The sequence below is a fragment of the Chrysemys picta genome, chromosome 5 (genome assembly GCF_011386835.1).
Source record: "Chrysemys picta bellii isolate R12L10 chromosome 5, ASM1138683v2, whole genome shotgun sequence".
In the NCBI taxonomy this organism is placed as follows: Eukaryota; Metazoa; Chordata; order Testudines; family Emydidae; genus Chrysemys; species Chrysemys picta.
In genome coordinates this window covers 67,354,157-67,376,993 of record NC_088795.1, presented here as the reverse complement: position 1 = coordinate 67,376,993, position 22,837 = coordinate 67,354,157, and the positions used below count along the sequence as shown (strand labels likewise).

The 22,837-nt window shown below is 43.8% G+C and overlaps 1 protein-coding gene across 2 annotated transcripts in view; it reads left to right on the top strand.

Moving 5' to 3' along the window:
• The window catches only part of NAF1 (nuclear assembly factor 1 ribonucleoprotein), a 75,097-nt gene that overhangs the window by 17,698 nt on the left and 34,562 nt on the right, over positions 1-22,837 (top strand). Inside the window, exon 3 of one of the 2 annotated variants that reach the window (XM_005299356.5) lies at positions 7,417-7,510. In XM_005299356.5, coding sequence (XP_005299413.3) covers positions 7,417-7,510 — 94 coding nt within the window. Of the gene's footprint in view, positions 1-7,413; positions 7,511-22,837 lie in introns of both variants that reach the window. The other variant, XM_024106208.3, reaches the window with a different exon arrangement.

Genomic DNA, 22,837 nt, shown 5'->3' with positions numbered 1-22,837 from the left:
ACAGCATTGCCTTTGTGCCTCTTCATCTTGATGCAATTGCATCAGTCACTAGTCAGGAAGATTCGATTTAATCATGGATTTATACATAAATGTGCATTCTTGTTGGTTGTTATAACCTTAATACATATTCTTCATAACTCAGAGATGTAGGTTTCATTTTTAGAAGGTACACACTATAATTTTTTAAACAGTGATTTATTTTATACACTTTTCAGATCAGTTTTACAGCTATATCAGAAAATGAATGATTGGTTATTTCATTTACCAAAGGTAATTGAAGCAGATAGTTCACCTCCCAGTGACTTCATAAATATCTCCAATTCAACAGGTTTATCATTAATATTTGGAGGATTTTCTTGCCATGCTGCATTAGGAGGAGAACCTCACCAGACAGACATTTAAATTGTTTTATTTAACTAAAACAACAACATTAAGTATTCTGGATTTTTTTCTTCAACAGCAAACATACAATATTTTAACAAAACAAGCGTATGTCCCTCACTTCTCACATTTATCTCTAGGCTTCTTCTCCCTGTCCAGATCTATTCCACCCCCATCAATCTTCTATTTATTGAACTTTTTGAAACTTTGCACTTTTAGAACGAGGTAAGGGATTGACTCTGTGTACACAAATTTGCCGAGGGACAATAGGGTTGAGATCTGTTATTTCTCACTTCTATATATTTATTTATTTTAAAACATTTTTGCTGTTAACAAGCATATTACCTCTGGAGGCACACATCACAGTTTGTGAACTGCAAAACTAAGCAGTCTGGTATCTTCTAGACTGAGCACTGGGTCCCATTGGGTAGATAGAAAGATTAACCTAAATAATCTATACAGAAGCCTGTGGAACCCCATAACATTGGGTCCCTAATCCATGAACTATTGGAACTCATTTACAAAACTTAAATATTACATGAATATATTCTCATACTATAGAACTAGAATTCATAATCCCTATTCCATGATGAGATATCTTTGAGCTATAATGCATCTTAATTAAAACAATCTTTAGATAGGTTTTTTCCTCAAAAAGCATTTTATCAAAAAATACGATTTAAATAATGATTTTTTTAAAAACTTTGATTTTTATCCACCCTGATCGATACCAGCACCAGCAACCTCCTGCTCAACAGCAGCGAAGAGGAGATAGCGTCAAGTCCCATCGAAAGGGCAGACAAACCACATCTTTGTCTTCTGCATCAGGCCTTTTTTCAGGCTTGATGTGAGGCTCAAGCTCCTAACCAATCTTAATTTGTTTATACTCTTTCTCCTTTCTTCTCCTCCTTCTCCCACCCCTTTGGATCCTAGAAATAATGCAAAGGAGTTATTCCTTACAGTTTTACACCATCCCTTCCATTCCTATTCACGGACCCTCGGAAAGCTAAGGACAGAATTTAGTTCGCTCTTGGAAGTAGGAACTATATAGAATGTTCAAAAGGGATTCTATTCCATATGCTTTCTGGCGTCCGATGAAGGACTCTGACCCATCTTAGATCTGAGAAAGCTCAGCTTCTTCATCAGAAAGTTCATAGTCTGTCTATTGACACAAGCATCCATAATTCCTTCCCTATCCACCCAAAATTGGTTCAGGGCTCTGTTTACAGGGTGTGTACCACATTGTTATGAGGCCTTCACATTGCAAGTATTTTTGCTTCCTTCTGGGAGTAGATCACTAGCAGTACAGGGTCCTTCCCTTTGGTGTATCTGCTATTCCCATATACAGTATTTACAAAGTGTCTATCGGTGGTGGCAGCACATCTAAGATGATAGGCTATACATGGTGTGGAGAATAAGGGAGTTGTGTGTAATCTCCTATAAATATATACACCTCAGTTTACCTGTTTGATATTATCCGGCCTGACTGCCAGGAGTTGAATTGAAGGAGGTTTTTTGTGGGGGAAACAAACAGGCAAATGAAATAATGACACACAAGGCTCATTAGTGGGACAGTGGGGGCGCTATGAAGTGAGGAATGCTCCTGTCTAGCTCCAGTCAGCCTGGCAAGGTTCGCTCTTCCCGGGCCTTAGCCTAGGATCAAAGAGAATACTGGTACCTTAAAGCAGAGGTTTTCAAACAGGGAGGTATATACACCTATGGGTGATTCACCAAGGTTATCAGGGTGGCATGATGACTTTATAGGCCTGAGCTGAAGGAGGGAGCTCTAAACAGGGTGTCTTGGCTGCTGGGGCTAGGCTCCCTGCCCGTATTGCGTCCTCACTGAGTAGCTGCAGGAGGCCGGTGGGGACTCTGAGCAAGTAGTTGAAGGTTGTACCCTGAGAGTACTGACTCTCCTGCTAGACAGAGCCCCCTCCTGAGCGTGGCCTCAGGACACACCATGTTGCCTACTTTCCTTGCTGGACAGAGCCTGCGCTGGGGAGGTGGATGGGATTGTGCTGAAGGGTCAGGATGGGGGCTGTGTCTAGAAGGGGAACCAGTACTCATGGGGTGCAGCCTTCTGCTCCTCTCCTGACCCCAGCCCTTCAGCAATACTCGGTTTGTTTCCCCTCCACAGTGGGGAGTGAGACAGACAGGAAGCTGGGTCCTGGCCGCTGAAGTTGCCTGACCACTACAGGGAACAGAAGGCCTCCTCAACTATCACATGGTGAGCACCTGCCCACCTTCAGTATGGCTCTCCTTGGCACGCATCTCTGGCTCCCTGCAAAAAATATTTTTTTTGGAGGGAAATGGGGAGAGGGGTGCATGAGACATGAATCTCTGAAGGGAAGCTCACTCCCCCCCGCCCTCCCCCCCGAATAAAAAAATAAAAAATAAAAGCCTGGAAAACTGCCTTCAATATATTGGCATAGGGAAGAAATGAGTGGATATTCAGAAGCTGCCTGGAGGGAGACCCTGACAGAGAGACCAAGGCCATGTCTACACTAGTGAGCTTACAGTGTCGCAGCAGTACTGCTGTAAGATCGCTCCTGTAGCTGCTTTATGCTGGTGGGAGAGAACTCTCCCATCAACATAATAAAAGCACTTCAACAAGGGGCGGTAGTTATGTCGGTGGAAGAAGCTCTCCCACCAACATTGTGTTGTGCACACTACCACTTATGCAGGTGAAACTTATGTCGCTCGGGGTGAGTTATTTTTTCACACCCTCGAGCGACAAGTTTTGCCGACATAAGTGGTAGTGTAGACATGGCCTTAGAAAGTCACAGAAACTTCAGTAGTCAGGGTCTCTCCCCCAACTCAGAATTGGAGGTAACTGGCTGAAAGGGTATGTATAAAAACTTGCAAGGAAACATGATAACATAGGTAAAACCTATGTCTATAGGATTTTTAGTTTCAATCTTTTGCTTTAGGTGTTATGTACCTCTAGGTGAATGAATAATTAGTTTTGAAGATTGCTTTTGAGTCACTTTAATCAGTTGTCACAGGCTCCCAGAGGAAAAGGGCTTATAGGTGCCAAACATAGTTGGTCCTGTTGAGTTAACATGATTGTTAAAGGGGGAGACCCAGCCTGAGTGCTTGAACTGCATGGGTTTTCCCATCGGGGGAGGTAAAGGAAGCCAGGCCTCCTACCTGCAGGATGTACTCAAGAGGATTAAAGGCGGTCTAAAGTGCATCTTTCCCTGTAACTGTGACACCCTGTATACCCCTATTTAGAAGTCTGTCCAGGAATATGACTCACACATGTTACCTTTTTGAGAACCTGACTGAGAATAAATTGGGGGGGAAAAGCACTTACTACATACACAAAAATTCTCCTTCACTGGATGATTCTGGATTTTCAAGCAGGAAGAGCCTTCCTCACATGAACCCTTCCTGAAAATTCAGTCAGCAATAATTAGATGTCAAGAGAACTCCAACTAGACAGCAGTGTTCTTCCTCAGACCTAATAGCCTCAGCTACATACGTAACCTCAATGCACAGCTCAAGATGAGAGCTCTGCAATATTGACTAGCACAATATCTGCCAAGTTGAAATTGACTCTCCCAAGAGAAGCTCTCCTATCTCTTTCATGGTAGAAAGAGTGTTAGAACATCCTGAAAGGAGTAACTTTAAACTCCATAGCTTCATCAGCAACCCAATATGGGATGGAGAATCCCATTTCAGCAACCTAACAATTCATAATAATTGGAACCATTTGGAAAAGAAGCTACATACACACAGTGTACTAGAATTGAAAGCAATTAGCTGGATGCTAAAGTCTTTCCTCCTCACTTGCAAGACAAGCTACTTCAAGTTGTTCTGGACAACACATCAGTGATGTACAATGTGAGCAAAGAAGCTTATTCTGCCCAACTGTGCAGGGAAGCTGTGGGATTATGGGACTGATGCATTCATTACATTTACACCATAGCTGGCAAAGAAGACAAGGTAGTAGATCAGCTGGGTAGTGTCAGAAGAGAACTGCATGAATGGTCTCTAAAGACATCATTGATAGATGAGAGCTTTGCCTCGGGTTATCTGGAAATCTGTTCACATCCAGGCACAACTCCAAATGTCTGAGGTTCTGCTTGAGAACAGAAGCAGACTATCAGTCTATTTTAGATGTGTTTCCTCTCGCCTAAAGAAAACATCTATTGAAGATAGCTAGCCTCTACTCTCCCATTAGGGATTAGATAACATTTCACAGTGCCAAAGATGGCCTTGTGCCTTAGATATATTCCCACTGTAGAAATTTATAGAGCAGCTCTGTGGAACTCTGTTTGCACTTTTACTAAACACTGTGCAATAGACCTAGCATACAGGTCAGTTGCTCAGTTTGGTAGAGTGGTTCTTCAGTCACTGTTTAATTAGGTCTCTGTTTCTCAGATGACAGTACTTATTCCCAAACTATCCCATGTGTTGGGAATGTGAAGAGGGTACTACCACAAAGTAGAAATGATGGTTACCTGTACCTGAAATTCTTTGCACATTCACATTCCCTGCTTTCCTTTCTCTTCCCTGGAGTCCTAACTACAGTCTTGGACCTGAGGAGGCAAAGGAAGGAACTCGGGCAACTGGAGCACCAGTCTCCTTAATTCTCAGAAAATGTGAGAAAAAGAGTAGGAGAGGACACAAGAGCACTGCAATGGGCACTGCTGTGAAATGTTCCATTGTCCCATGAGTAGGAATGTGCAGGATCCATTGTGAAGAACTCTGGGTGCAGCAGAGTAACCTTCAGATGGTTCCTGTCCCAAGAAATTTAGTATCCAACTAAAAAGTCTATCAATGTTTCAGTGTGGTAGGGGTAGGAAGGAGAATTGAGGCCTAGAAGTCCTCAACCTGAAACCGTAGAGCATAGCTTGTCAATGGCAAATTGTTGGGGTTTGAATCCTGAAAAGCTGAACTCTTACCAAGATTGAGAGCTTGTCTGCCAAGACTGAGAAGAGCTTGTCAACATGATGCCTCCAAGAAGCTATTGAGTAATATATTAAGCTAATGTGTTTTTAGTTATTTAGGGATATGAGAGCCAATAAAAAGGATAGTTACATATTGAAAGTAGAGACAATCTGGCTAATTTTCTATCCCTATCCTGTCTAAGGCCAGTCCTGAATCATTTCTTTTTCCAAATTAATTTGGCCAATTCAGTGTTTCATGTGTGGTACGAGGCTGGTATTAAATGTCAGGCTGATATGTTTTGGTTCCAAACCTTTGTACTTTTTTGCATAACTAAGAGTAAAGCTTTCCAGATGCCTCACATTTTTTGTATATGCTCAGCCAGTACCCTGCGTATTTTATGTGAATCTATAAAGTAATCATTGGCTTTGCTCTATTATCCCTGAAATACATTTTGTATACCCGAAGCCCTCCTAAAAGTATGGTCTCTGCTAATATAAAAATTCAGTGAAAACAGGAACCTTTGTTAGATCTAAGTTTAGAATGGTATGAAACGATGTCTCAGGATAGGGGAGCTGATAGTGTTGAATGTGGTACTATATACAACTACCAAAGCCTCTAATGATGTTGATGTAAGAGAAGCACTGTAGTTATACTAAACCCCTCAAACCATTCCTCCACTGTTCAGATGCAAATTTATTCCAATAATTAACTTATCTGAAATGTGGCACAAAAATTGTAGATTTAGGCCCATTGCTGGTTGGGTTGGGTTGGGGAGGTATGATCTCAAAATTGTTTATCTTAGTGTACAAGTCCATCCTAGGAAACTGGATAAAGGAGTCTTCACTAATATCTCGTTTTTAATACTGTGGAGTTTCCTGATTGTGGAGGGCAAAAATAACAAAAATGAAGCTAGTACTGTGAGGTCTGTTGAGTATTTGTGAACTCTACTGAAGAGAATCCAGAATACATTGGATTCAGGGATGAGTGAACTAATGTGTATATTATCTTAACACCATAAGATAAGAGGTCTGTATCAAACTTACAGGAATATAGGGCGAAGTTACACATGGTGTCTTCCTGACAATATCAATGCAATACAATACAATGGGATGATGAAGATAATTAATATAATGTTGAGTGTGTTTAAGTTTTGTATGCTAATAGTTTTAGAGAAGTTTGGAGAGTGGTGTTGATTGCTGTACTATGATGGGTCTTTCAACATTTTGTTACGCACAGTGAAACTTAGGGCATGCTTATGCTGCATTCAGGAGGTGTGATCACAGACTGGTGGCTGGATAGGGTAGCTCTGCTCATCCAGGACCCATGGGTACGTAATTCAGTGGCTGCTGCCTGTGCTGCTATAGCTTCATGGCTATTGTTACTCAAGCTAGCTTTGATCTAGCTAGATCAAGACTGTGCTGGGTATGTCTACATATGCTGCAGTCACATTTGCGGACTGTAGTATAGATATAACTTTAGATATGTATATTGCGTATACTGGTTTGTACCTATGTATCTTTGTGAGGATGTGGGGGGACGGTTCTCCTAGGCTGTTTTATTGTGTGCCGGACAACAGCTCAGATGTCTTTTTACTAAAGGCTTACTAATTTATTGCTGTACTTGTATCCTATATAATTCAATAATTTTTAGGTTTAATACACTCTTCTCCATGCTGTTATATCAGATATTTAATCTCTGCTGTGCTGCATTTAATACCATTTTTGTCTGCTGCTACAGAAATATTTTCCAGTGTTGTACATGGATGTGATTGTATAATCATTTAAAAGTTCATGTCAGAAAGTGAAGTTTAAAACCAAATTTCTCTTAACTGTTCAAGTTAATCTTTGGTTGAGTAAAACTGACTTAGATGTAATGGATATATATGCAGCAGTGCTGTGGTATGGAAGTATTTTAAAAATCAGTAAAATAACATTCCCCAGATGTAATTTCAGCTCTCTTTAATTTGAACAATTTTGTTTGTATTCCATTTATTAGAATGAATTATTACTAGAAATTAGCCATAATTTTTTTTCTTGAACTGCAAAAGTGAAATGTTTAAAATCCTACCCTGCCAGCCATTGAGGAATGTCTGACCACAAAGTATTATATTTTGAAAATTAATTACTTTTATATTAGCAGGGACCACCTTCTGTTGAAGATTTGACAATAATTCTGCCTGAGGATGTTGAGCTGAAGCCCTTTGGGACAGTTTCAAGCATTATTGAGCAGTTGGGTAAGCAAGATCTAGTTCTCTTATTTTGTTTAAATGAAAATACATTTATACATATATATTCATGATAATTGGAACCACTTGGAAAAGAAGCTACATATCGGTATACTAGAATTGAAGGATAAGGCAGTCCTCCATTTCCTTTTGGCTTCATGCTCTTACAGAATGTAAGGGAAAAGAAAGTAGGGCATTGAATACAAACTGTTCTACTGAACAGATAAAAAATTGTATTAAAGCTAATGTTAAAAAAATTATGTAATACATAGATAGAGAAAAGAGTGTCTGTATACCTGGGTATAGTGCTTAGATTATCCACAAATACAGAGTTTGTTTTTAAAAGTCATATGATACATAGAGTACATAATCAGCAATAATCCAAATTTAGGTGAATACATTTAAGAATACAGTTTTGATATTAGCATCTAAGTATTTGGGCACCTCACTCATGAGAAGTTGTACAGAGATTTGATTGTGGAAAGCAAAATATATCAATGAGTGGAGATTGTCCCTCAGTAATTGAGAATTAGGGTAGGTTGTCCATTAGTTGTGCTGAATGCCCCTCTGTGGCTATTGGATAGTTAAGTCACTGTCTGAGTTAGTGTGAAAGTGCCATCAAGAGCTGAATAGAATCAACATATATGAATGGAGAATCTGGACAAGACCCTGAGTTTCTCATTGTATGTCTACCCAGCAAAAGAAAAGTCCTGCAGGGTGGGAAGGTCCCAGAGCCTGCGCTCCAGCCTGAGCCTGGAAGTCTACACAGCAACAAAACAGCAGGTTTTTCTTTGCTGTGTAAACATACCCCAGTGATTCTCAAACTTTTGTACTGGTGACCCCTTCCACATAGCAAGTCTCTGAGTTCGACTTCCCTTATACATTAAAAACACTTTAAAATATATTTAACACCATTATTAATGCTGGAGGCAAAGCGGGGTTTGGCGTGGAGGCTGACAGCTCACGACCCCCCACGTAATAACCTCATGATCCCCTGAGGGGTCCCGACCCCCAGTTTGAGAACCCCGACATACCCTCAGTGACCGAACATTAACTCTTAATTGGGAAGCCAAAGGAGGTTGACCAAGTGAACACAGCATGATTACAGCAATAGACAAAAATGAGGTGTCAAGTGGCTGTGTTTTTTGTGAAAGGTTTAAAATGAGAACTTTTTCTCCATCATTTGGAATGAGTTATTTAAATATCTTAATTACAGAAATATTTGGGAAGTAAACGTTTAATCTTCCTGTAAACATTTAAAAAATGTTCAGAAAATTTTTTAGTCCCACATGTTCTATTTAAATTGTCTCAGGCTGCCTTGTCTGCACTGCCACTTTACCGCGCTGAAACTTTCTCGCTCTGGGTATAAAAAACCACTCCCCTGAGCGATGCAAGTTTCAGTGCTGTAAAGTGGCAGTGTAGACAGTGCACCAGCTCTGGGAGCTACTCCCCTCGTGGGGGTGGGTTTTTTTACAGCGCTGGGAAAGCTCTCTCCCAGCGCTGGTGCCGCGACTACACAGCCACGTTAAAAGCGCTGTCAGTGAAGACCCATCCTTAGAAGGTATATAGGATGGTGAAGGAAAGCCTTCAACGTTTTATAGCAATGCAGGTCAGAATGCTTTCTCCTCTCTCCTTCAGTATATGGTAATAGAGAAACAACCTTGTGTTTCTCCCACAGTGTTTGCACTATGCATTTGTTCATCCTTTTCACATTTTTTACTTATGTTGCTTCTGGCACCGTGACCCAGGTATTGGTTGCGAGTGCCAGCAGCCATAGGATAGAGCATGACTAAAGTGCAGAAGTGTTTAATGTATTGTGCTGGTTGTAGGGTGAGCCCAGGTGGGATTGTGAAGTATAGTGGACAAAAGCATAGATACATGCAGTATATATTAAAGGGATATTTCAGGTCCATATAGGTCCCAAATGTAGATCTTGTGAAATCAGACTTCTATAGCACATGACATTAAAAGAAATGTTTCTATGAAATCTTGTTTAAAAAACTAACTTAAAGCTTATTTGTGGGAGCACATTATTCCTTTAAAAATATTTCAGACCTAATTGTTGCAGAAGCCTATCACCTTTGAGAACCAGGAATTGAAACTCATTTTAAAGAAGACTGAAATTGACTAGTAGAAATTGACTGACAATTGACTCAAATTGTTCCTTTAAGTGAAATCCAAAAAATAAATTAGATCACTTAAAATGTATTTGAATCTAAATTTTTGTTGGGTAATATAGGTAAGGAAACCTGCTGTGTTTTTCTTTTTAAATGAATTTGAACCCGACAACCTCTTTTATTTGGAACCAAATTTAAATTGTGACAAGTTACTGGGGGAAAGGAAGGCGCTGTTCACGCAGTCCCCTTGCATTTTCTAGCTGTTCAAAGGAGTCAAAATGAATCTTGGGAGGAAGTTGAGTTCAGTTGTCCTCACTTGGAAGGATAGTCCCCGTGAAACAGATCCTCTGGAAGGAAGTAAAAGGAATAAAGTAGGGCCTAATCTCTTTTCCTCAGTCATTTATTTCCTGAGGATCACTTATATTTTTAGTTGTGTACATGAAATTTTAAGAGACTGAGGTTATGTCTACACTAGCGCTTTTGTTGGTATGACTTACGTCAAGGGTGTGAAAAAACACCCCCCTGAGCGACATAAGATACACTGACAGACATGCCGGTGTGGACAGTGCTATGTCAGTGCGAGACACTCTCCCACCAATGTAGCTGCAGCCGCCGCTCGTTGGGGGTGGTTTAATTATGTGGATGGGAGTGCACTCTCCTGTTGGCATAGATTGGCTACATGGGAGATCTTACAGTGGTGAAGCTGCATCGGTACAGCTGTGCTGCTGTAAGCTCTCTAGTGTAGATGTGGCCTGACTTTTCAGGCTTGAAAAATTTGGCCTAAGTTTGTAGTCCTTATGGCTTCAAAGGAACCTTCCAAATGTAAACCAGTGCAGGGATGGGTGGTGTGTTCCTGAGGCCCTGTCTACACTGGCAAGTTTCTGCACAGTAAATCAGTTTTCTGTGCTGTAACTCCCAAGGTGTACACACTGCCATGCTACTTAATGTGCAGAAACTGTGCAGTTGTAGCGCTTTAAAAAAACCACCCCAACAAGAGGCATACAGCTTTCTGCACCAGGGCTACAGAGCTGTGGTGCCAGTGTAGACACCATGGTCAATTACAGTGCTGCGATTGGCTTCCAGGAGCTGTCCCACAATGCCTGTTCTCGCCTCTCTGGTCAACAGTTTGAACTATACTGCCCTGCCCTCAGGTTACCAACCATCAGCCCCACCCTGTAAATTCCTTTGGAATTTTGAAAGTCCCCTTCCTGTTTGCATGTAGTAGTCTCAGCACATGTTTCCAGGTGGCCATGCCTGCTCCACGCACCAGGCGATCCCCTTCTTGGAGCAACGCCAAGCTGCTGGACCTCATCAGCATTTGGGGAGAGGAAGCTGTCCAGTCCCAGCTGTAGGAATTATGATACCTACGGAAAGATTTCACAATGCATGACAGAAAGGGGCCATGGCCGGGACACATTACAGTGCAGGGTCAAAGTGAAGGAGCTGTGGAACGCCTACCACAAGGCCTGCAGGAGGCAAACCACTCCGGTAATGCCCCCACAAGCTGCTGGTTCTACAAAGAGCTGGACACAATACTTGGTGGCAACCTCACCTCCACTGCGAAGACCACTGTGGATACTTCGGTGGCTTACATGCCAGTTGAGAGTGGACTGAGCCAGGAGGAGGAAATCTTGGATGAGGATGTGGATGGGGAGGGAGACCCAGAGGCAGAGGATGACTCAGAGGTCAGAGATGCATGCAGCCAGGAGACGTTTTCTACCCCGGAGGAGGCTAGCCAGTCACAGCAGTCGGAGCTTGGTGAAGTGCAAACATGAGAGTAGGCCCCTGGTAAGTGGATTTGAATTTGGGAATTGCCGAAGCGAGTTGTTGGGGGCAGGAAGGTTGCAGAAAGCAGGCTTGTCTCCCACCTCATGCCTAGTCTGAGTGACGGAACAGGCTGTTGATTGACTGCCTCACTTCACGGGAATCTCCCTCAGAGATCTCCAGGAAACTCTCGTGGAGATACTGGGGCAACTCGCTGCCACAGGTTCTTTGGCAGAGCTGCTTTGTTTCTTGCCCCATTAACGGTAACTTTCCTGTGCCACTGTGCCGTCACAGGGAGGAGGGCAGAGGGGGGGACCATTGCTGCACACAGGTGAGCTGCATAGGGGCCAGGGCGGAAGCCGCAGGCTTGGAGAAGACCCTCCCTTGATTCCCTGCTCACCCTCAGCAGCGAGATATCTTCCATAATGATCACATCCTGTGGAAAGTGTGGGGACAGGAATGATTATCAGGCCCCCCCTACAGTCCTGGCTTTCCTCAAGTACCCAGTGTACACCAGGGTTGGGGAAGAGTGATTTACCCTGTCCCTGCAGCTACTCACCATTTTGGGGGTCTTGTGGCTCATGGATGTTTGCCTGGGGTCAGCCAGTTAGTGACAGGTGTGTGAGTACAGACTGAATCAATGTTCTCTGTGTTGCAAACAATATTGCTTCTGTAAAATGTTGCATTTAAACTTCACAGAGATGACCTTGGGAGCCCAGCCTCCCTCTTTGTTACCAGCTGATGAATGGCTGTGCAGAAGTAGAAAGCGGTCACGAAGAACTAAGGAGGACTTTCTGCGTGATGTTATGATGTACTCCACCGCTGAGAAACAGGAATTGAAGGAGTGGTGGGACAGCGAGAAGAGGGACTGAAAGGAGAATGCGGCACACCAGAATGAAGCCACATAGTGGCTCTTAAAGGTTATGGAGTGCCAAGCAGACATGCTTCAGGCAATACTAGCTCTTCAAACAAAGCAGCTCCGCGCGTGCTCGCCGTCCCCTGCAGCCGCTGTCGCAAAACTCTTTCCCATTCCTCTCCCCCACCCGACACCGCCAACATACTGTTATCAACCTCCTGGCTCCAGTCTATCTATACCCGCTGCATTCCACTCCTTCCCCCTCACAGTCCAGCACTGAGGACTCCCACTGCACTCAACACCTGCCCTCTGCAGTTTGGCCCTGCTGCATTGTACTCCAAAGGAGAAGGATATGATCAGGACAAACCAGGATATGATCCCTGGACATACACACATCTGTAGCCATCCCGGGACCCCTCCTCCTCTTGGGACCTTCCCTTCCCCCATCCCCATTCCCATCCCCGCTGATGTTTTTTTTATTATTATTAGTGTTTGAGTCTTTCTTCTGTTGTTGTCTTTTAATAAAATAATTGTGTTGGTTTGAAAGCAATCTTTATTCTATTAATTGAAAGCAAAAAGAGCCCTGCAAAGCAACATAGAATTATGTTAAACCCACATATTTCATCGTCTGCACCAATCACCTCCTAGCATTACAAGCACTGCACTCCTGAGCATAGCAACAAATATTAGTGGCTTTCAGCTTCAAATTGCTGCCTCAAGGCATCCTCGATCCTTGTGGCCCCACACTGTGCCCCCTAGTAGTCCTGTGCTCTGACTGTTTGGAGCTCATGGCTCTGTTGACCAGTATGCTGTTCGCTCTCACTAACATGTTACGAATGGTAGTGGAGTTACTCCTTAAACTACAAAGTCAAGAGGAGTGCGACATTGATCTCGCCACGCGTAGTAGCCACGACATGAGATTGCTTGTGGCATTCACAGAGGTGCCGACCACAGTGGAATGCTGCTTTTGGCTCGGGAAACAAGCACTGAGTGGTGGGATCACATCGTGATGCACGTCTGGGATGATGAGCACTGGCTGCAGAACTTTTGGATGAGGAAAGCCACGTTCATGGCACTATGTGATGAGCTCATCCCATGCCCTGAGTCTGCAGACTACCTTATGTAATAGTTGCGAGGTGTGAACTGGCCCAGTAATTTCAATTGATTGTCAGTTCTGAAACATTATAATGGCAATGTGAGTCAACTGTTATCACTTTAGCCATTAGCATTTCACATAATTTAGGCAAGATATCATGGCATAGAGAATTGGAATCAGGAGTGCTAGGTTTTCATCTCTGCTACTGACCTGCTGTGAGGCATGGGCAGGTCACTACCTCGCTGCACCTCTGTTTTCCTTTCCCTCTAATTCTCTGGGAATGGACTTTCTCCCTGTGGCTTTGTCTTCAGTTGGTTTGTTTATCCCACAATCTCAAACTGTGTCCTCCTTCCTTTTGGATACTAAAGTCTACATTTTCTCTTCTGCACTAGCAAAACCTCCAACTTCATATTGTCTGCAGTGTAAACGATGCATCATAAATACAAAAATCTGTAGAGCACTGAAAAGTAAAATATAGTCACAGATTTAAAGGGATTGGACTAACCCTTTCAGTGTGCGAGGCCCCAAGGGACCATACTTTTTTCAGGGTGGGACATGCAACCCCCTGATTCTGAGTCTGAACTCTTGGGCTGCAGCACACCCTGCTTCTTACTGTAGCTTTCAACAGCAAGTCTAATTGAAATCAGACTCCTGAGAGAGGCTGTACCTTCTGAAGGAGCAATGCAACCAGCAAAGTATGTGCAGTGAAGCAGGCAGCCTTTCCAAAACAAGATGGCATTTATTAGTCAACTGGAATAAAACATATGGCAGACATTAGGTGAGCAAGTCTAAGGTTAAAACCAAATCTAAGTCAGAGTCCATATTGGTAGGACCAATGGTCCCAAGATTCCATTCTCTTCTGAGATCGATGTTGTCTCCCAATATTTGTCTCTGGATATGTCTACATTGCAGCGTAAGCCCAAGCTTGAGCCAGGGCTCCAGCCTAACTCCTCTTGCATCTGCATTGCAGTTGTGCTAACCTAGGGTTTGGATCCAGGGTCACAGGACCATGCAGGGCTGGATGGTCTTCACTCGTGTCAAGCCAGGATACAGGGTCCGAGCCCTATTGCTTTGCAGTGTATATGCAGCCCTGCTTGACTCAGGTCCCAGGAGTTAGTTAGCTAGTATTTCACAATTCCATGGGATAACTGCCTTCGTCCCCTCTATCCCAAGAATCTGCAATCCACTCTATTGAAAACAAGAAGCCACCCCCACTTTGCAAACGTCAGTAGCTCATATCAGCATTACCCATTTTTTTCTGATCATCAGTCTGTAAGCACACTGTCAGAGAGCCTCATGGGTTTGTAATGGAGAGTGAACTAATCAAACCTTTTGCAAAGCAAGCTGCTTCATGGTCATGAGAGCACAACCAGATTTAGGTGAATCTCTGGCATGAGGCCAGTAAAATTGTGGACTTCAGCAAAAGCACCAGGTCTGACTATGCATACTAGGAGAGAGCTTAAAAAACTGGCAGCTCTGCAGATTTTTGGGTCAAGTGATCAATGCAGGGAGCTTATTAAGAGGCTGAAGAGTGAGTACTGGAAGACCAGAGACAAGAACCGAACCTCAGGCAACTCAACAACATGCCCATTTTATGATGTCTTCTGGGTTTTGGACACTGCACCCAGCACAGAGCCAATTCTGCTTCATGATGACCTGGTCAGCAGGGATATCCCCTGCTGGCCCCTGACTGCAGCATGGGAACTGAGGGGAACCAGCAGCAGGCTCTCAGTGAGGAGCTTGAATTGACTTTTTTCCATTAAAAAAAAAAAAAGTCACAGAGCAGGCTGTGGATCAGGATCAACAGCAGATTCTCCAACCCTACTTGGAAGAACTGTTTTCTTTCCACCGTTCCCCACCCCTGACAAGGAACAGCCCACTGACAAACCTGCAGAGAACCTGCTGGAGACAGAAGCTGTCCCAGAGCCCGGTATGTGTGACTCAAATGTAAACTTTATTATTATAGTAATGGGAGAGATTTCTGCTGTAAGAAGCAATGCAAAAATGATAAGGTCTGACTACCGGCGTTGAGTTACTAATCTGTAACAGCACCTAGATGTCTTCTCTGTTCCCCCCCCCCCCCCTCCCCAAAGGAGTTCAGAATGGTGACTTGGAGTTTCAGATGTTCATAGACCACTGAAAAGGTTATTTTAACTATGTCACAGATGTCTGCTAGGGTCATTCTTGTTTTCCTTTCAGTAATAAGAAGTTTGCCATTCTTTAATCACTCCTCCTGGGTCTGTTGAGCCACTTGTGAACAGTGAACTGAGTGTGTGTTTGGGAAACAGTATTCTATTTCCAAATCTAGTCCCTTCAGTTAAAGGTAATCCATGCAATCTGCAGGTCACAAAATCATGTCTCCAAAGTGGGTTGGGTTTTTTCCCCAGAACCGTGCCAGATGTGGGGTGGAGAAAAGCTGCAGATTTCAGTGTGTTTGCATGCAGCAATAACAATGCAAGCTGTTAAGTGAACTAACACAGCATTGTGTTAATTCCCTCATAGATTCTGACCCAATCCTGGCTGCTAATAGCTGCAAACTTTTCCTGAAGCAGGAACTCCAGATAGTTACCTACATTGTGGGGAAAGGCATATTTTACAGCCACCTCCCCCCCCATACAGCTGACCAATCCACTCCACTCTCAAATGTGCTGTTCAGTCACTGTATGTTTGACTACATGAGCTGTATACATTGCAGGTCTCCATCCATCAGCTTGGAATAACATCTCCCTCTACCAATAGAGCACCACAAAAACAGTTATGTCTTCCAAAATATGAAAGGCCTGAAATGTCAGAAAAAGCCTTTTCCAGCAAAGGCACTATACCCTTTTCTGCCCCCTGAATATGGCACTTAGTTATAAAAAAATTTTTAAACAGAAAAAAGATTATAGTTTTAAACTTACCACTGTTTCTGCACTTCACACTGCAATTAACAAGGCTATGTCCGGAGACAGTATGAGGACTGAAATATCCACCTCACAATATGTGTTGGTTCACTTTAGAAATGTTATATTTTATGTCCTTCAGATTCCACAATCATTAATTCTGTGGTCCTCCACAGAGCTAGTTTAGCCAGTAACCCTCTTGTTTTTTGGGGCCTATTTCAGGACCCTCAAGCTATGTTGCCTGCTGTTCTTCAGGAACTTGATCCCTGGCCCAACGTATCTTTATGGATGATTCCGAAAGGAAGCGTTTCCACGATGATGTTATGGTTGATGCTCTTGAGAGGGTAGACCAGCAGGTCCAGTACCAGAAGAAAAGGGATGAAAGACTGGAACAATGGCATGCTGACAGGTAGCAGGAAAGACTAAGGCTCGCAGCCCAAGTGGAAGACAGGGTTTCAGCGAGGGAGCAGGCACTTGCAAAACTGTTCTTGGAACAGGAATGGCAGCTAAGGGAAGAGGACGGAGCTCAACAGAGAGAACTATTTCAGCAACTCCTGTCCATAATGACTGCAAGAGCACCAGCTCCTGCTGCCTCCCCCACGCCATGGCATGATCATTCTGCAACATACCTGCAGTAGCTTGGATATCTCCATGTTGGGGCAGCTTATGCATTCAGGAATCATGAGGGGAAGGCCAGGACATCTACATGCCATGCGGCCTTCCTTCCTTCAACCCCTTTCTAGTGGAAACCTCCACCCGCCTCCCTTGCTGCCAAGAGAGGGGAAAATATGTAAAGAAGAGAAAGGAGAATGTGGGGCCAGGGGACATCTGGAAGTAGAGTGTGTTGGGCATTAACTATTTCCTGCCCTTTTTTGTGTGTGTGGTTTTTATAATGGCAGTTCGCCTGCCCAAGACTGAGTGTTTTAATATTTTAAGATATGTTTACAAATAAAGCATGCTATGTTTTCAAGAAAGTTTATTGCTATCACTGCATTACATGTTGCAATCATGATTTGAGTTAATGTAGCTAAAAACATGTTCAGGAGCAATTAAGCATTAGTGAGCAAGCAGTATTCCTCTATTTAGCTAGACACAGCGATTCATATTTCAATAAATATGGTCTGTAAAGCCATTCTGCTACCCCCTCCCCCTCACCAAATTCGTTATTTGTGTCATTAACTTATATTGCATGGTAATCATGCCTACTCCCCTCGAGCATATTTATACAGGTACTATTCCCCCCTCTTCCATTGGGACATTAAAGTCCATAATGTGAGAATACAAAGCACCCCTGACTTCTGCTGCCCAGGTGCAACCAGTTCCTGCAGTGGTAGCTGAGGGTACTGTTCCAGTGTCCCCTTGCTGTCATAGGTCTGTTCAGGGGGAAATGGCTCACCTCTGGCTTCACAAAGGTTGTGAAGAGCATAGCAAGTGACAGTAATGTGAACAGCTTTGATGACACTGGAATCCAAATGGATTTGTGGACACCTCCAATGTGATTTTAATTTGCCATAAGCACATTCAATAGTCATTCTAAAGCTGGTAATTAAACCTTTTTTTTTTTCTTGCCAGGGCCTCTGAAATAAGGATACAGTTTGGCATTGTGAACTTTTTCTGGATAGCCCATGTTGACATTCATAAAAATGCCTTTATGGTCCACTAGTGCCTGTATAACAATGGAGTAGTACCTTTTGTGATTTATGTACTCATGTGGTCCTTAAGAAGAGCAAACTATGGGCACTTGAGTTCCCTCAATAACCATGGCATAGTTAGGAAACCCCATTCCCTCAAAATTTAGTAATTTTCTCAGGAATATCTTTAATGCTCGTCTCCTTGGGGTAAACGAGACACCTGATTGCCTCAGAAACCTCCACCACCGTCGACTTTCCAAACTGGTTGGCAATGAACCTGTAGCAGTTGGGTAATTGGCTTCCAGACAGTTATAGCAACCCACTTTTGGACTGGCAAAGGTGACCTCCGAGGTGTGTCTTTACACTTGAGGATGGGGACAAGCTGCTCACAAAGCTCCAGAATTTTGGCTTTCTTCATGCAAAAGTTCTGGACCCACTGCTGGTCATCCCGGGTATGCATGATGATGTGATCCCACCAATCTGTGCTTATGGCCCTGTGCCAGAAGCAGTGGTCTGTGTGGGATGGCATCAGCGGCTATGCCAATTATAGCATCTGCCAGTATGAGTCTGCGATGGGGGTTGGAGGGTGGTACTCCACTTCCTCGAGTGTTGAGTGCAGTGGGTACTGGGAGTCTGCAGGGCTGGACTGTGATGGGGCAGGAGTAGAATGCAGCAGGTACAGACTGGAGCCAGGAGGTTGATAAGAGTTTGTTCGCATTGTCTGGGCGGATCTTGGGAAAGAGTTTTGCGACAGTGGCTGCAGGGGAGGGCGGGCGCAGAGCTGCTCGGTTTCCAATGCTAGTAGCGCCTGGAGCGTGTCCGCTTGGTGCTCCATAATGTTTGAGAGCCGCTCCGTGGCTTTGTTCTGGCGCGCCGCGTTCTCTTTTCGGTCCCTCTTCTCATTGTCCTGCCACTCCTTCGATTCTTGTTTTTTGGCTGTGGAGTGCATCATGACATCACGCAGAAAGTCCTCCTTAGTGTTTAGTGGCTGCTTTCTAATTCTGCGCAGCCGTTCAATCGGCGATAACGAAGAGTGATGCTGGGCTCACAAGGTCATCCCGGGGAAGCCAAAATGCAACATTTTACAGAAGTAGTATTGTTTGCAACACAGACTACCGATTTAAAACACAGACACTATTCAAATATCTGTCACTAACTGGCTGACCCCAGGCAAGAGCACACAAGCCACAAGACCCTCAAAATGGTGAGTAACCACAGGGGCAGGGGAAATCAGAGTTTGAGGACCGTACTGTAGACCAAGCATGTTGCTCTTGAGGAGCACCAGCACTGTAGGGAGAGGCCTTATACTCATTCCTGTCCCCACATTTTCCAAAGGTTGTGTTCATTATGGAAGATATCTCACTGCTGAGGGTGAGCAGGGAATCAGGGAGGGTCTTCTCCAAGATTGCAGCTTCCGCCCTGGCCCTCCGCCAGTGATGGCAGAGCGGTGCGGGAAAGTTACCTTTAATGGTGCAAGGAACAGTAGCTCCGCCAAAGAACCTGTGGCAATGGATTGCCCAGTATCTCCATGAGAGTTTCGTGGAGATCTCTGAGGCAGATTCCTGTGAAGTGTGGGAGTCAATCAACACCCTGTTCCACCGCTCAGACTGGGCATGTAGGGATATGAGCATCATACAGACACAAGCCTGCTTTCTGCAACCCTGCTGCCCCCCAACAACTCGCTCCAGCGATTCCCAAAATCAAAGCCACGTACCAGGGACCTCCTTTCCTGTTTGCGCTTCACCAAGATCCGACTGCTGTGACTGGCTATCCTCCTCCGGGATAGAGAAGAGCTCCTGACTGCATGCATCTCTGACCTCCGAGTCATCCGCTGCCTCTGGGTCCCCCTCCACATCCTCTTCCAAGATTTCCTCCTCCTGGCTTGGTCCACTCTCAACTGGCATACGAGCCACCGAAATATTCACAATGGCCTTCACAGTGGAGATGGGGTTGCCACCGAGTATTGCATCCAGCTCTTTGTAGAACTGGTAGCATGTGGGCGGAGCGGCAGTTTGCCTCCTGCGCCTTGTGATAGGCATTCCGGAGCTCCTTCACTTTGACCCTGCACTGCAGTGTTTCCCCGTCATGGCCCCTTTCTGTCATGCTTTGTGAAATCTGTATCATAATTCCTACGGCTGGAGCACAGCTGGGACTGGACAGCATCCTTTCCCCAAATGCTGATGAGGTCTGGCAGCTTGACATTGCCCCAAGTAGGGGATCACCTGGAAAGTTGCGCTGAGATGACTACAAGCCTCACCGAGCAAACAGGAAAGGGACTTTCAAAAATTTCCAAGGAATTTAAGGACTGGGGCTCACAGTTGGTCACCTGAGGGCAGGGCAGTAGAGTTCAAACGGATGACCAGAGAGGCGAGAACAAGCATTGTGGAATAGCTCCTAGAGGCCAATTGCAGTGCTGTAATCGACCAGGGTGTCTACACTGGCATCGCATCACTGTACCCCTGGTGCAGAAAGCTGTACACCTCTTGTTGGGGTGGCTTTTTTTTTTTTACAGCGCTGCAACTGTGCAGTTTTTGCAAACTAAGTGGCTTGGCAGTGTGTACACCTCGGGAGTTACACCGCAGAGAGCTGCTTTATTGCTCAGAAACTTGCCAGTGTAAACCACGCCTAAGTGATCAAGAGACTACACTAATGGTGATGAGACAATGAGATTGTCTAATTCAGCATTATGCTGCCTCGAGGGGACAATTTACCTTTGAGTCTGGATTTAGTATTCCTGAATGCTGTGCCCAAGGGGCCCATTGAGTTTCCGTGGGCCAGCAACTATCAACGCTAATTTCTGCTAGAATAAAAGAACAGACCTTAAATTCTTCTGTGCAGTAAAGCAGCAAAAATAAACAAAACCCTTGAATACAGTCAACTCTTTTTTAAAAGAAACTACAAAAGGAATAAACTTACATTTCCTCAAAGATGAAAATACATTAAAAAATCTAATTAAAAGAATCCAGTAGACTTATTTCCTGTCTACCAAACTGTGTGTTCAAAACAGCAGAATTTTTTGCATATGTGTTTAAAGGAATAGGTATGTTAGAACAATGACTTTGTAGCAGTTATTATAATATATTAATATTTGAGATAGCTTGTCCTGTCTGCATGGTCCTTCCCCTAGAGGGGCTAGTGTCCTACCATCCTAAATAATTCTTTAAAGGAAATGCTATAAGTCCAGTTCCAGGGAACTTTTTTCCTCATTTATTCTAGTTCTTATACTGTTGTCTTAAATGTAGCCTTTAGGCTATCTGATAAGAATTCTTAGAAACAAATAATCCCCAAAAAACCTTTTGAGGTGGTTATATCTTTAAGAATGCTTATTTCTGGTACTGCTCTATAGATTCATAGATTCTAGGACTGGAAGGGACCTCGAGAGGTCATCGAGTCCAGTCCCCTGCCCGCATGGCAGGACCAAATACTGTCTAGACCATCCCTGATAGGCATTTATCTAACCTACTCTTAAATATCTCCAGAGATGGAGATTCCACAACCTCCCTAGGCAATTTATTCCAGTGTTTAACCACCCTGACAGGAACTTTTTCCTAATGTCCAACCTAGACCTCCCTTGCTGCAGTTTAAACCCATTGCTTCTGGTTCTATCCTTAGAGGCTAAGGTGAACAAGTTTTCTCCCTCCTCCTTATGACACCCTTTTAAATACCTGAAAACTGCTATCATGTCCCCTCTCAGTCTTCTCTTTTCCAAACTAAACAAACCCAATTCTTTCAGCCTTCCTTCATAGGTCATGTTCTCAAGACCTTTAATCATTCTTGTTGCTCTTGTCTGGACCCGCTCCAATTTCTCCACATCTTTTTTAAAATGCGGTGCCCAGAACTGGACACAATACTCCAGCTGAGGCCTAACCAGAGCAGAGTAGAGCGGAAGGATGACTACTCGTGTCTTGCTCACAACACACCTGTTAATACATCCCAGAATCATGTTTGCTTTTTTTGCAACAGCATCACACTGTTGACTCATATTTAGCTTGTGGTCCACTATAACCCCGAGATCCCTTTCTGCCGTACTCCTTCGTAGACAGTCTCTTCCCATTCTGTATGTATGAAACTGATTTTTCCTTCCTAGGTGGAGCACATTGCATTTGTCTTTGTTAAACTTCATCCTGCTTACCTCAGCCTATTTCTCCAATTTGTCCAGATCATTTTGAATTATGACCCTGTCCTCCAAAGCAGTTGCAATCCCTCCCAGTTTGGTATCATCCGCAAACTTAATAAGCGTACTTTCTATGCCAATATCTAAGTCGTTGATGAAGATATTGAACAGCGCCGGTCCCAAAACAGACCCCTGCGGTACCCCACTCGTTATGCCTTTCCAGCAGGATTGGGAACCATTAATAACAACTCTCTGAGTACGGTTATCCAGCCAGTTATGCACCCACCTTATAGTAGCCCCATCTAAATTGTATTTGCCTAGTTTATCGATAAGAATATCATGCGAGACCGTATCAAATGCCTTACTAAAGTCTAGGTATACCACATCCACAGCTTCACCCTTATCCACAAGGCTCGTTATCCTATCAAAGAAAGCTATCAGATTGGTTTGACATGATTTGTTCTTTATAAATCCATGCTGGCTGTTCCCGATCACCTTACCACCTTCCAAGTGTTTGCAGATGATTTCCTTAATTACTTGCTCCATTATCTTCCCTGGCACAGAAGTTAAACTAACTGGTCTGTAGTTTCCTGGGTTGTTTTTATTTCCCTTTTTATAGATGGGCACTATATTTGCCCTTTTCCAGTCTTCTGGAATCTCTCCCGTCTCCCATGATTTTCCAAAGATAATAGCTAGAGACTCAGATACCTCCTCTATTAGCTCCTTGAGTATTCTAGGATGCATTTCATCAGGCCCTGGTGACTTGCAGGCATCTAACTTTTCTAAGTGATTTTTAACTTGTTCTTTTTTTATTTTATCTGCTAAACCTACCCCCTTCCCATTAGCATTCACTGTGTTAGGCATTCCTTCAGACTT